Source organism: Cyprinodon variegatus, unplaced genomic scaffold, assembly GCF_000732505.1.
Source record: "Cyprinodon variegatus isolate N-32 unplaced genomic scaffold, C_variegatus-1.0 Scaffold180, whole genome shotgun sequence".
NCBI classification, from domain to species: Eukaryota; Metazoa; Chordata; class Actinopteri; order Cyprinodontiformes; family Cyprinodontidae; genus Cyprinodon; species Cyprinodon variegatus.
In genome coordinates, this window is record NW_015150633.1 from 1,239,693 (window position 1) to 1,255,274 (window position 15,582).

The 15,582-nt window shown below is 35.4% G+C and overlaps 1 protein-coding gene across 1 annotated transcript in view; it reads left to right on the forward strand.

Moving 5' to 3' along the window:
* Positions 1-15,582, forward strand: part of LOC107087318 — a gene marked incomplete at its 3' end in the record, with an annotated part of 58,429 nt that overhangs the window by 34,280 nt on the left and 8,567 nt on the right. The window contains exon 2 of the mRNA XM_015378839.1: positions 9,890-10,024. Within this exon, the coding sequence (XP_015234325.1) occupies positions 9,890-10,024 (135 nt within the window). The remainder of the gene's footprint in view (positions 1-9,889; positions 10,025-15,582) is intronic.

Here is a 15,582-nt window from a genome sequence, read left to right on the forward strand (position 1 = left end):
ATATATATATATATATATATAAGCAGCAGAGGTAGTGATTGACCTGACAATCCCAAATGATGAAAGCATTGCCATAGCTTATATCGCTAATGCAGGTACAGTCTAAATGTTTTTCAAGCATTTTTTTGTTCATTAAACACACTATATCCATATTGGCTTGTTAATAGATGCTTTGTTACTAAAAAAAAGGGAGGCTGACTGTTATTGCACATGACCATGTTATTGTGCATTGAGAGGTATTGAAATAAATAAATAATAAGTAATGAACTGCAATGACTGTTAGAGAGAGGAATTATACTGTTCGATGGCCAAAGGCATCTGTGGTGCAGCGTATAAAATGAGTCTTACCGAAGGTGCTTCTGTGGGTGAACAGCACATCATGAAGAGGATGTGCAGAATTGGCCACCATGGGTTTCATCCTGGCCAACATTCTCCTCTCTGACTCTTCAGTCAGAGTCCAGCTCCTCCCCAACAACGTTACTGGACTTGCGGATGAGTTTAAGTCTGTGGACGTCCTTCACCTTCAGTCTGCTGCCCAAACACGCAACAGCAAAAAGGATGGCATGGGCTACCACAGACTCCTAAAACATCCGCAGCATTGTGCGGCAGATGTTGAAGGACCTAAGCTGCCACAGAAAGTAGAGAAGGCTCTCTCAAAGCCTCTGTAGATGGGTTGCAAGCTCAACCCCTGCATCCCACTGCACCCCGGTATACTTTATCTGCACAGTACTTTGGGCATGAGTTTCATTTTCTTTCTTAGTCTTTTCAAATCGTGAACATTTATAAAAGGGAAGGGAATAATCCTCCCGTATAACTTTTGGTATAAGGAAAAAATTGACTGGAAAATGCAACTATAAGGCAGTCAATACCATCTCACAAAGGCTAACAAATATGAGGAATTTATTTTCGCATAACAATTGAAAACACTTTGTATTCTTTTTGAAGAAAAGCTATAAGAGGATTCCATTTCCCAAACGATCAACTATTATATGAATAACATAGCCCCTTCAGGGCTATGGAACTCAGAAGGTATGCAACTGTGATGAGTCAAAATACAATATTTGTCACTATAACCCTCTTGTGTCCCTGCATTCAATTTATTGAAATTGGATTTTTGTCAAAATGAAACTTCATCTTTCTAGAAGTAGAAAGAAGAAAAGGTTTATACAGATGTTGATTTTTCTCTTTTTTTCTCCAAATATTCACATCCATCTCCATATTCTCAACCTGCCTCAGAAGGCCATGCAAAAGCAAAGTCAGCATTTTATTTTTACACTTGATTTAAATAGAGACCATACAGATCTAATAACAAAATCAGTGGCAGAGAAAAAAAACAATCCTTTAAGGATGTAATCTCGTTTAATCTCAGGTGATTTTTAAGGGCAAATGCAGAAAATGTTTATACAGAATGTGCCCTATATCATTGCGTTATGGAAGTGCTTTTCATTTTACTTTATCGTATAAACAAAAAAAAGCCAAATGGTAATTTTCTCACATCTGGTTTAAAGAGAAATGTCTAGATATCCCTTAACCTGATAGGACTTAAATAAATACTTTAAAAATGGGAATAAGACTGACAGATTTGACAGATAATATTTATTCTGTAAAGATGTTGTAGTACATGTTCTTTTACTCTTTTTAGTACTTTTAGTGGTGTATTTATTATATTGTTAAGAATATTTTAAAGAATAAATGCATCACTGCTAAATAATGTGAAATATTTCGAGGACATATTGTAGATCCAAATACATACCTACTTTTCAAAGACTATATAAGCTGTTTTTTTTTTCATTGCACATTTCTTTCCATTTGCTGAAGAAAATAAGCCACAAATTAATATAGCCTGAACTCAAAACATGTTTTTGCTGCTCATCTATAACCTCTTCTTCCTGTCTTTTGCACCATAGGAACATCACACATTTTTGTGTGAAATGAAACTGCATAAATATATTTGGCAAAAGTGATGATATCTAAGCATGTTTTGTTAGGTAGGTGTTGGCACACACCGAGGTGAAAATTCGCGTTCTCACTGTCCTGTCTGTTGCATGTGTTTGATTCATCAGTTAATGTTGGCGTCAGTATAGAGGAAAGAAGCAGAGAGGAGCATCACGCTGGGAGGAGGTAGACTCTGCGCCTTGTGACAAAGACTGGAACAAGAGGAAGTGACAGGATGATCACTTCTCTTTTTTCCTAAGAATTTTTCATGACAGAAGGAGGTGTGCTTGGAACGCGGGATTCATCTTCAGAAAGAGAGAGAGACATAGGGGTCAGAAAGTCAGAATATGGAATGTTTCCTTTGTCCGCAGTTTCTGAGCAAGCATTGTTGGCAAGCTGTATTTCAGCAGCAGATTTAGCCAAACTTGATCCAGCAGTCTCACTTTTACCTGTTTCAGGCTGTTTCACGGTAAACAAACCCTGCCTGGATTTCCAAGGATTAGTGTCCACATAATTCTTCCTCATCAAGCGGGCTGGCACTTAATCCGCTCTGTTCTCCCATTTGCTTAAAGCCTTTTTGTCAGCTCGGTGCTTCGCATTGGCCCCTTTTGACACCTCTGGCTGCTTCAGAAGGTGAAGTATACAGTACGGTGTATGAATAAAGGGAGAAGGAAAAAAAAAGGATTTGCTGATCAGATTTAAAAAACTGCTTTTAGATCTTGAAATGTTGTGACCGTATATGCCAAAGGCCAGATTGAATGGGCATACATTTGTTGTTGTTTAAATTGATTTAGTTTAGAAGTCATCGGGTTCTATTCTTGCAAATAACAAAAAAAGGGGATGGTGAGTAACCCAGAAGCTGAAAAAAGCTGAATAAAAAGGGGAAAGCTTTGGGTCACTTTCCACTCTGTCTTTATTCAGCTACACAAAACAGGCCGTTCACACCAAAAGGCTTTCCCTTTTCGTCCTTTATGTTGAGATAATTGTAAGTATGCTGTTCAGATGTTCACAGAAAGCAAGCTGCTTTTATTTCCACTGCCTGGAAAATAATCAAACGTCTCCAAACAAAGAGCTCCAAATTCTAACAAAAGTAATGTTTCTATTAGAAAAGGGATGCTTAACAGTAAACCAGAAAAAAATAAAAATAAAATACACATCAATTTAGTTTTTTTTTGTGTCCCAGCTGCTTTCATGATGAGCTGAAAAATCTATTCTATCAAAGGGAAACTACCGTAATCAATTTGTTGTTGTGTGGATCCAGGGGATGAAAATCACATCAGAAAGTTTCCAAGATGATTAATTCATGGTCCCATTTTTTTCTACTGTTCAACCGTCAGATATAACAGAATAGTAGCTTTACAGCTTTATGCACACTCTTGGAAACAGATTCAGATTAATCATGTTTGAATGCTAATTTAGTATAAGAGAAGGACAGTTTGCTGAGATAATACTGTAACATTCCTCTGGGCAGGCTGTATTATTGAGTTGTGAAGTAAACCGTACCGGTGTGGAGAAGCCAGGTTATTATTTATTTTCCTCTCATTTTTGAGGTAATTAAATTGTAAATTCTCCTACATGTATTGCACTGTTAATCTTCCCTTATTACCTTGAAACTCTGTTTTTTCCTTCCTTTAATAGCAACTTTATCTGAAGAAACATGAAAGAAATCCTGCTGAGAAATGTTGGAAGTTTTTTCTGTCTTTTAAAAAAAGATATCAGAACTGTATTTAAACTGGGCACAATTATTTATTTATTTTGGGTTTTACCCAGTAAAAGTTTCCCTTTAATTTTTGATAAAGAAAAATACAAAACAATGATTTTTGCTTGTAATTGTAGTAATAATGCTGAGCTCTACCAAAAGGCAGAGGAGTCCCTAAGTGAGTTCAGTCTTCGATTAGCTTTTTTAATAAGTTAAAATGTCATAAATGCACAATAATTATTGAATATATTTTTCGATACATTTCTATCAAAGTATGAATATAGTTTCACCGGGATTATGTTTTTAAATCTTTTTTCATTCATCAACATGTTTAAATCAGAAGCAAGAGGACTTTTGATTAGTTTTTCTGAAAGTGTTTTGAATCGACAAATGAAGGAACGTTTATTTCAATCAAAACACTTAAACACAAAAGAAATGAATAAATTAGTTTTAAAAGCAGCAGGAGAAAGTATACAATTGTTAACTCCTACCCCCCTGTCAATTAATTCACTGTAATAACACCAATGAAGGAGTTTATATCAGCTCTGTTCACTCATGTTAGTGGAACCTATAGCTGATGTTTCTGGCACATGGAAGTCTATCCTCTAAATCACATTTGAAATGACCCACCCGTAATTCTCCTGGTTATAGTATTGTTATAGTTTTGCATTTGGTCATTTTAATCATAAAAAGACATTTTGTGTGCTTTTTTTTTTTTGGAAAGAACTCCAAGGCAAAGTTGAACCGCAATCATTCCCCACTTTTCAGTGATGGCTTTTCTCTTTTAACAAAGATGGCACAGTGACAAAAACTGCAAAACTGTTAGCTTGTTAGCGAGGCCGCCAAGCATAACTCAGTAACAGCTTCATTTCCACCCACTGAAAAGGAGGCTCCTATCTCAGGGAATGCATCCACACCAATGCCATATCTGTGATATTTGTTGCATTACAACAATGTCGCATTACAATTTTGTCAATTTGTAATCCAAGAGGAACAGTCTATGAGTTAAGATGTCTTAAGGTTAAAATAAGAATTTTAGAAAGATTATTACTAGAAAACATACTGCTTCTGGTCTATGGACATCCATGCCGTTATGCAGATTAATTTGTGTTTATTCTTGTTTCCCTTTCACAGCAGAGCTTGACTGTAGCACAGATATGGCTATAGTACAGGTAGACCACAGTTATCTGTCAGGCTTCCCTCTGCAGATGACCTGTTTTAAAATATGTCTGTGTATGATACTATAATGAAGCAAAATAATAAAAAACAAGCAATGTGCCGCAGGAAACGTTGAATAACTCTTGAAACACAGTGTTATCTGAAGTTAGAATAATGCAATTACAAATCATGAATTTTTTCCTGCACAGGAAATTCCCTGCCTGACACAAAACAAATGTGTGTTTGATTTCACAAAATTAATTAAACTCATTACTGATATTTCTTGTTGCATTAAACTACATGGTTTTAAAGTCTGCTATATTAGATATAAATTCTGATGCTAAATACCACTTATGCTGCCTACTTATTTTTCATATGAATTAAAGTATTCCTAATATAGAATGTATTGAATTTCAGCCATGGTTCAGTAACAGTGCTACAATATGTTTGCTGTACTTGAATAAAAATGAAGAAGTTACAAAACACAAGTCTGACTCAGTAATGATGCTGATAAAAACATACAAGTGTAGTAATGCCACAGGCTCCTTGGCTGTTTGTTATTATAGCAAAACTTATAATTTCTTATATTTTTATTGCCTATCTCGACTAGCGTAAGTTGTCTACCTTCAGTCCTGTTTTTCCTCTTGTTGCTGGTTTTGTTTAATGTCCATTGGGGCAGAAGTGGTTTATAGTGATTAAATGTTTGTTTAATTTCCACCTTTGGCAGGTTGAAAGCACACAATGGTGAGGCGGGTAGGTTAAGAGAAGTGATTCAGCCATTCCAACCTCAGAAAAATAATCGAATTGAATGTTTATGGGCCAGTAGGTTAACATGAAAAAAGATGTACTGTCCGAAAGCTCACTGGCCCAGCAAGCATGCTCAGCATGCTGGATTACCAGTCAAACGCCACTCACAGGCATGCTTATTACCGTGCCAAAAAGAAGATAAAGGCTTGTCAACTCAGAAGAGAAGAATGAGAAAAGAATAAAAAAATAAATAAATAGGCAATTCCTCACAAGGATGTCAATATAAATCCCTGTAGATAAATCATCCACATGATGGAAACAAAAGATTTTACCAAAATGTTATTCTATAAAGGCTTATTATGTATTTTTTTCATCAGTTTGTGGTCTAAATTTGGTTTTTATCAGGTTGTTTGTTTGGTGCCACCCTTTGATCCGGGGATGTACTAATTTTGCAAGGGTGAAGAGTCAGAACGGTTCAAAATAATATTATTTACAGGGGAAATAAGTGTGTAAAGTTCTGGTCAACACTGCTTAGCAGGAGCAGATGACTAATCATTTCCATTGCACAGCTTTCAGATGTAGTCAATGGTAGACCACATAGGGAGATTTGAATTCACATTAAGGTTGTCTCCTGATAACTTTTAAGTTCTTTAGCCTACTCAAGTAATTACTCTGGGGTTAGAAACTTAAAAGAAAAACTAATCAATCTCTCTGACCTGAAAATGCTTTATTAAACCCCAGTAGGAGCTCGGGTGTAGCTTGAGAAAGGACTGTCTGATTTCCTTTTTTTTTCGCAAAACTTGTGTGACCAGTGACCTGATCTGACCAGTATGATGGTTTTACATAATATATGCACATAGGTGCTGAAAAAACCTCTAATGTAACCTTTTTTTCTATTTTAGAAAATCGATATCTGCATAATTATTTATTTTCTGGAAGATTATATAACATTAGTCCCCACCTTTATTAAGTTCAATACGGAGGGAGAGATACATGTTGTTGACCGTTTCGTGACTGGAAAAGAATATATCCATTCGCAGGTTTTTTTTATTGCTTTGCAAAAAAAAAAAAAAAACTAGTCTTTTTCCTCTTAGATGAAACAAACCCCCAGTTACAGTAATGGCACCAGACAGCAGTCCATTCAACTGTCCTTGACGTGTTTCGAGTTATTCTTTTGTAAAAGCTGATGCAGAATATTGGGAGTAACAGCATTAGATATTTAGCCCATTAGTAACTGTTTTATTGTTTCAGTAAGGAGTAATCTATTTAATTAGATTCTCATTTGGGTAACGGCATTACATTACTAACAATTTGGAGTAAGTGTGCAGTCTGTGCTACAGCAGATAACAGCCTTTGCTTCCCAATGCAGTGTTAGAGAAGGGGTGCTGAGATAGTGGCATATGTAAGGCTGAATGGTTAAGGAGGCGTAATGCGCCTATCACTCTTGACTTTAATGGCCTTGTTTGTGGGTGCAAACAAAGAATTTGACTAAAGTCTTTTTAATGCTCCTTTATGTGTTATTTTATGTGTTTTATTGAGAATGTACTGTATGTGTTGATGGTGGGAAACACATTTCCCCCTCTAGGGGTTAATATACTTTATTGAACGGTTTGAACTTTTAACAAAGTATTTTCTACGCTGGTATTTATTTAATATTGTGTTTTATATTATTGTTTAGAGCTTTATTTTTTCAATTTTGTTTTTTTCAGATCATCATCATTCATACAAAGATAAAAAACAAACCACTGGACTTTGTCTTCCCATCCAGGAACCCTTTTCAATTCAAAATGTCTGGAGTAGGGCTTGAATTCGAGGCTTATAGAGAGGCAACAAACAAAAGCCTTGTTTTGGTTTAGAAAACATGCAAATTAAACAGAAGAAAAAAAAGGTCCACCCCTTAGTGATGGGGAGTCGTTGAGGTCGTTGTTGGCCTGGGTGACCAGGAGAGATGTTTTGGTCCCCTGCATAGTGATGGGTAGAAGGAATCAGCTCTGTCGCTGTGTTGTAGGTTTTTGAGAGCTGAAACCTGAGTCCACCCCCTCTGTTTAAGGTTAGTTTTTCTCTCTTAGCATAAATGGCTTCCTTCACATCCCTTTAAAACCAACTGCCTTCTTTATCCAAAATAACATTTTTGTCCTCAAACCAGTGTCCTTTGTCCTTAAGGTGTAGGTGGACGGCAGAGTCTTGTCCTTAGGAGGTAGCCCATCTGTTTTGAGCCATGCATCTGTGGAGAGGCTGTTTGGTGTCTCCAATATAAAGATCAGAGCATTCCTCACTGCATACACCACTCCGCTCATATTTGTTCTGGGGGTTTTGTCTTTAGGATGCACTAGTCTCTGTTTAGGGGTCTTGTTTAGTTTGAAATGTACTGGGATTTTGTGTTTAAAAATACTCTTGAGTTTTTCAGAGACTACAGCATCATATGGGATTGCAATGTTTTTGCGTTTATTCTTCTCACCATTATGTTCTTATGCATGTCTTTTGGATTTCCTTACTGATTTGACGCCCAGTTAGGGTATCCACAGGTTTGGAAAGCATATTTTTCATAGTACAGTATATGTCCCTGGACACAACGTTCAGATATTTTGTTATTTTTATTAATGGAACACTGAATTAATACCTAAAGTAGATTTATATTTAATCATTCAAAACATGTTGTATCTAATCTTTGAAAGTAATCAGAATCCATGTACATTTAAGAAAATAGACTACCTGCATAGCTACTTCACCTGGTAACTAGTTACTTTGATTGAGCTTGATCATGTTATTAACTCCTTTAGTGTTTTGGACAAGTAAATTATAACTAAACCTAGTAACTCTTTTTCAAATAATATTACCAAAGCTGCTGGGGCACTAAAGAAAAAAAAAAATTGTAATCACATCTAAGGGTTTTCAGGAAAATCCCTTAAAATGTGTCTTTATTTAGTTTCCTATTTATAAATGAGCTGCTAATAATTTCTGTCACCTATTTAAATAATAATTCAAATATTCATGATGTAATCTTTGACCTCCTTGAGGACAAAGTGAAATTATGTTTATTTGGCTCTATGCAAGGAGAAATTTGTCCAATCATCAGTTTGTTTAAAGGTTGTCTTCCTCATCAGCCTCCTTGATCAGACTAATCATCCTTGTGGTGGCTGTCTTATCTCCCCTAACACCTTTCCCACACTCGATCATGTCGAAGCACGCAGTCTGCCGTTTTACATTATTAGATCCCTGTCAGAGGGCACTTCCTCTGACTCTGAAAGGCCCCTGAAAATGAAGGTGAGGAAGATGGAAAGCGACGGCTCCTGCCTGCTCGCTGCAGCGGGAAGTGAAGGAAACGGTGCTGATGGACTAATCTCTTGCTCTGATTATCTTCTCATTACAATCAGACGGGAGCCACTCGCCAAAGAGGAGAATTTGTAATTACGCTCAAATCTCTCATGACTAAAACAGAGAATCCTTATCAGGGCTTTAGCTGCAAGCTTACATCAAATCACTCAATTTATCAAGTCATTTATAGATGAAGATTGTTGTTTGGAAGGGTTGTTGCAGCATGATTTAGAAGCAGGAGATAATTTGCTTAACCTCTCATTGATTTTCGCTGCCCCGCTGATCCTTGCAGGACGGTTGGAGCACAGCTGCGGGGTACTCCCAAGTTATCAATCCATCACAGGGCAAATACAGACACACTGGACAGGAAAGCATGCATGCCAGCAGATTAGGATTTCTTTTCTCCGTGAACCTAATGTGCACTATAAACTGGAGTATTCTGAGAAATCCATGCATTTACAAGGTTAATTTGAAAATGCCAAACAAAACATTCTTATGGATGATTATTGATCTGTTTAACAGTTCAGTCAGTTTCATTTCCTATATCTAGAGAGGAAAAGCAAATAAAGCAGAGGGCCAGATATACTGTAAAAACATTTAATGGATGGGAACATTGCTTTGCCATCTGAAGAAAAAAAAAAGCAGTAGGAATCTAGTATTTATTTTTTATGTATGAGAGAAAAAAGCGGTGTAGCGACAAGGATAATTTATTCTCTAGCTATAAGTTGTATCACTACATGGAAATTAAAAAAATACTTAAATGCCAAGGGAGCTGAAACATGAAACTAGGTTCCAGCTGACAGGAGTTTGACTTGTAAATCACTGACCTCAGTTTTTCCTGGAGATTAGCTGCCAGGAGGAGAAGGTTGGGAAATAAAACATTCAGCCAGCATAAAGAAAATTATAAAGCACGTTAAACAATATTCTTCCCAGTTGAACGATGTTTTAAGTATGTGGGCACCTTTAAAAAAATTTATATTTTACTGAAGAGTGTCTCAAAGTGTGTGTTTTCTGTTTTCTTTTTCTGTTGCACAGCTCAGAACCAACAGCATCTTGCCTGCTTCAGGCAGATGATCGGAAAGCTGCTGACACACAGGCGGACATTGCAGACAGGAACGGCTGCATCAAAGGAAGCAGACGTAAACGCCACGGCCACCGCAGGGCCAGAGTGTGAGTTGGTCTCTGTGATCTAACTGATGCTACAGTATAATGAAATGCTGCAAAACTGGTTTAAGCTCAAACAACAAAACAAAACAAAACAACAAAGAGCTGGAAAAACATTAGAAGCTTTAGAAATCAGTTCATATTAAAGATGTAGGTGTTTTAATGAGAATGATATGCTTCTTGTGATGAACAGTAGGAGTTTTTTTTTTTTTTTTTTTTTTTTATCTGGGTTGCTTTTGTAGATCACTGTGCTTATGATAAACCACTTCTGAAGCCCTGCTGAATGCCTTTAGGGCATAATTCTAAGTGAGGAAATCATAAACTAATCTTGATATTCTGGGGAATAGAATCTGAAAAAGTCTTATCAGGTCAACCTTGGAAGAACAAACAGAAAGACCGTTGTGTGGAAATTTGCTGTACGCCTTTTAGATCCCCTCCATAGAAACCTTAAATTGGAAGTCTCCTTCACATCCTAACGAGTGTTACATTTTTGTCTCTTTAATCAGAGGTAAGAACCTCTTCATTATTATAAAAGCTTCAAAGCATTTGCAGCAGCACAGCGGGGAGAAATATCAAGATATGCGAAGCACATTTTGAAGTTGCGTCACTAACATAAAGCTCAGTGAAGTTTTAGCCTGCAGCGACTGTTGGTATTAACATTTTACAATGAACACAGAGGCATGCAGACTTCTGATAATGAAATTCTCTAGTAAGGGGTGAAAGAACAAAAAGTTATCTGACAAAATGCCAAAAAGAGAAAAAAACAGTTTAGCCTTTGTTCTTCTTTAATGTTTTTTTAAGGTTCTGTTTATTTATTTATTTGTATTTTTTTTTATCATCACCTTCAGCTGTGCTTTTAAACAGGTCTGTGAATCCATTCTAAGCTAAATCTCGATTTCTTATATAGCCCTCATTTGAAACTAATGTGATACTAAGCACCTTTTCCTGTTTGATTCTGTTAGATTTTCATCACTGTGATTGATGCCTTTTCATGTATACTTTTCACACTTTAAGGCTCTCTGAAACCAAAGTGAAAAACAGCAATACCAGAGTAAAGTTAAAGTAACCATGAACAAATAGATTAAATGTATATGAATTTTTTCAGTCTATAACAGATGTCACCACTCATATCGATGTTTTTCTATTTTACCTTCTCTGTTTATGTCTTTGGTTTGATGTTTGGGTTTATCTTATTCTTAATCTCTGTTTGCTTAGTTAAGGTTAGAAAAAAGCAACAGAAAAGTGTTTTTTGGCTGTTAACATACACCTTCGCTGATAAAGACGTGTGATGTCAATCCATGCCATAACAGCTCCATAAAACTGTATATAAAATCTTCTAGTTGATTACTTTTCTTTCTCGACAACTTATTTTTTCTGATGGAAGAAGCTGTAATTGGTCTACAGTGATATCCAGGGAAAGTCTATTTGCACATTCTGTGCACATTGACTTATGATCAACACTCAAATTTAAGTGGTCTATCACTCAATGCAGCCTAAATATGCAAATATCATATCACATTAACAACGGTTGAAATAATGTTTTATCTGTGCTTAAAAAAAAACCACATTTCTGTTTTTCACACATTGGTGCTTTCACTGTGATATTTCAGCATTTTCTTGGTGAGTGGTAGGCTAAACCTATGCTCATGTCAACTTTCACCACTTGGTGTTTCAAGGTATTGTGGAGGATGACCCATCCTCTCCACGTGCGAGAGCATCCACAAGCCTTTTTCTCCTCGTGCATGCTCTGTTTAAAGTTCCTGTTCTCATAGCTCATACAAGCTTACTGTGTCCAAACGTCCGCTCTAACTCCTAAATCCCTCAATCAGTATTTAGAGCTGGGACTACAGTATATAATGCACTTTATAGCGACCTGAGTTAATGACCATTCGGACAGATGATCACTGCTTTTTGCTCCCCATTGGTCAGGTAACTCCTCCTCCTGTGCCATCTTTCTTATTAGGCGCGGCTGTCGGGTTGCGACAGCCTATAGCGACAGTTGGCAGCTGTGACAGCAAAAACCAAAATACTTTGCAAAGAGAACTCTTGGTGCAAAGCATTCCGGGATATATCCACCTCTTCTGAGGCCTTTCTGTTCTTCTCATACAACTCATAGACACTTTTTCTCTTATGACCCTTGGCCATTTTCAAAAAACCATGGTGAGAAAGGTGAGCTTCAATGTCTTAAACCGTTGCACACCACACATACACACCTGAAAATGCGCATGGGCAGAAAAAGACACGAGCACGTAGGATGGCCTTACGTAAACATATCACTATAATGACTGACAATTAGGAGGACCACTTATCTAGATGATCCACCCGGAAATAAAATATTCTCTATACCTTTAATGGAAAATCAGAAAAATTTATATTATTTTATTGTAAAATTGGTTAATAATTTTCAGAAATATAGTATTTGATATGAGCTATCTCCCATGTGTATAGAGCAATTATTATAGTTGTAAAATTATCTAAGAGTAACCAAGCCTGCTGCAGATGCCAGTATTCGATTTTATTTAATCCAAAAGGAACCAGGTAACGATGGAACATGTTGCATTGTAATTCATTAAGCTAAATCTTCCTTTTTTTGTGAAATATCATATTTACGTAATGTTAAAACATATTTTTATGCAAATATTATTTGTAATTTAGCAACTAAATATTGCTCCACCAGGTTTTCTATCCTGCTACCCTCTATCTCCATTTCCACCTCCAATCAATCATGGTTTTCTAACATTACCCAAGGGGCACCAGGCTTAAGCTGTTTACACAGAAAGTCACCCTGATCTACCAGAGAAGTGGGTTACAGACTAATAAAATGGAAATTGTGATGTGTTATTTTTCTTTTTTTGTGATAAGAAATCTTTCAATTTTTGTATTTTTATTTTATGATGAATACCTGAAAAGGATTTGATTATGCAACAGAATACACCCTAAAATAATTTTAGAGAAAAATGTTTTGCAGAAATATTTCTTTTTTAATATGCAAGCTCTAAAAATTTTTTTCTTTTTAAAGAAAAATAAGCTCCCTCCCCCTTGACTTCCTCTAAACATTTGGGAATTTATAAAACAGAATATAAAGGAAAAGAAGGGGTTGTAGGTGAAAATGGGATTTTGCAGTTGGCTCATTCTTCCTTTGTGACTTCCGTTTGTTTAAAGTTTTTAAGAGGTCACAGTTGTGGCTTATTTAACAAACTGCTGTGCCTGGTACGAATGCAGGAAATTGGGTCACATCATTCATTGTGTCATATCTTTACCATGGCTCCCTGTGTGTCCAAAAATGACTCTGAAGAGCTAAAATTAAATGCTTTAAGGCAGTTTCCCATCATGCATTCGCTGCTTCATTACAAAAAATGCAGACATGCAGACAACACTTTAACGTCTTCAGTTGGAGAACATATGTTTTTTGGGGGGGAAACATGAAACAAACATTCTCTAGAAAAGTTGAGAAGGGAGAGAACAAAATAGAATATTCTATAGTAAAATACTTATATATAATACACCAACGGCAAAGTGAAATGAAAAAAAAAAAAACGTGATGATAACAATAATAATAAATGAATACATAAATAAACTGTATTAAATTTGAATAAGAAACCTGTACAGGGCAAATTTACAATATAAGACTAATAATAGCACACCCCTATCAATGATTGCAAACATTTAACACAGTATGACACAAAATATGAATCATTCTATGTGCATAAAACACATTCAAACATCACAAGCATCACAAGGTCGAAGGGGCATCCTAGGATCCAGCTGGACTTCCTGAGGAATTCATCCAACTGCTTCCTCTCAGCTGTAGAGCAAATGCTGCTCCAACAAAATACGCTATAAAAGAGCACTGATGCATCGGCTTTTTGAAGCTGTTGCTTCTGATTCAATTCATTTGAGAAAATGTGTTCATGTTCATATATTTGCTTTAAAGCAGTATGATTCTATTTGTTTATGTTATACTTTTCTCGTTAAATTTTTATGTTTTTAAATCAATTTCCGGCACACATGCTGAAGATTTTCATTTAACAGAATTCTCTAATAATGTCTTATCTTGTAGCTGTTATCAAGTTGCTGTTATGATAAAGCAAGTATTTTAAAAATATTTTTCAATCAAGTTGTATCTTTTTGAAGTGGGTCAGATTCAATTGTCTTTTTGAAATCACCTTTTGAAAATAAAACCCTTTAGGCGTGCATTAAACATAGTTACCCTAAAATCTACATACTTACCCTGTTTTAAACACTTTTTTTTATTATTGTGCTGATGTAGTTTTTTATCGCTAACAATCATTCTATTAAGAGAAATAAAAGCAATCCTTTGTCAAACTTTACATGAGAAGTTTGTTTTTATGCTATTAATTGGCAAAATTGACAAAATTTGAAATCTTGATTTTTATCATTATTTATTACACTAAATAATTCTATCTGTAAATTCTGGCAATTAAGTACACTTATATATAGACTATAATGTTGGTCTTTAAATAAGGAAAAGGTTTAGAAATTTAAACCTACCACTCCATTTTTACTTCTGTTGTAAACCACCAACACATAAAAATAATAACTTTTAAAGAATTCAAACATACCAGCACCCCTCGTGACCCCACTCGGGACAAGCGGGTCAGATAATGGATAGATGGATGGATGGATAGAATTTAAACACTGTTTTATCTTTTATGATCTTCCAAACTGTTCAAAGGTTAAAACTCCCAGCATCAACTTCTTTTTTAAATGAGTCAATTCCAGCTTAGCAGTTTAATTATTTGTGTTTTATCCAAGAATCAAATACAGAATTAGATATTGTTATTAATAAATTACTAATATATATTCCATCAAAGAATGATAGTTTAATTTTATATATTTGTTTTTCACTTGGTCCATGCATGTGTGAGTGATCCTGAATATTTGATTCAAGATTGATTTATTTATTCTTTTTTTTTAAGTTTATCTATTTCAAGATATGTTTGATGTAAATGTAAAGTAAAATATAACCCTGAATGAATAAAATGTTTAAGAAATTAGTTAAAACTAATCATATTGGCACTTTAATAATTAATTCTTGCACGACTTAAAAAAAGATAATTAGACATCAAACCTATAAAAAATTAATGTTTCATAACAAATAAAGAGAAATCATCATGCATGTACTGTAAGTTACACTAATGTGTTAAAAGTAGCTTAACTACATCAGAAGCTACTTAACGTCGTACCAACCTAATATCAATTCAAAATGAGTCTGACACACTGGTTAAAACATTTATTAAATATCAGCCAATGACATATCACATTGTAAAAATTGTTTTATGATCAGCATAATAAAAAAGTAAAGTAATTACTAGTAAACAAACTAATAAACAATCTGCTGTTATTAGAACCAAATTAAAGGTACTGTGTAGTGTTCTACACATCGAGACATGGCTATGAGTTTACATTCAATGGACATCTCTAGGGAAAACAAAACCCTACAAAAGGCATCTTATTTCTTTAGAGTCTAACCCTTAGAGAAAACCTCTTCAGACCTCAATTAAACAGTTGATTCAAGTAACAAATAAAACTGTTTACAAAAA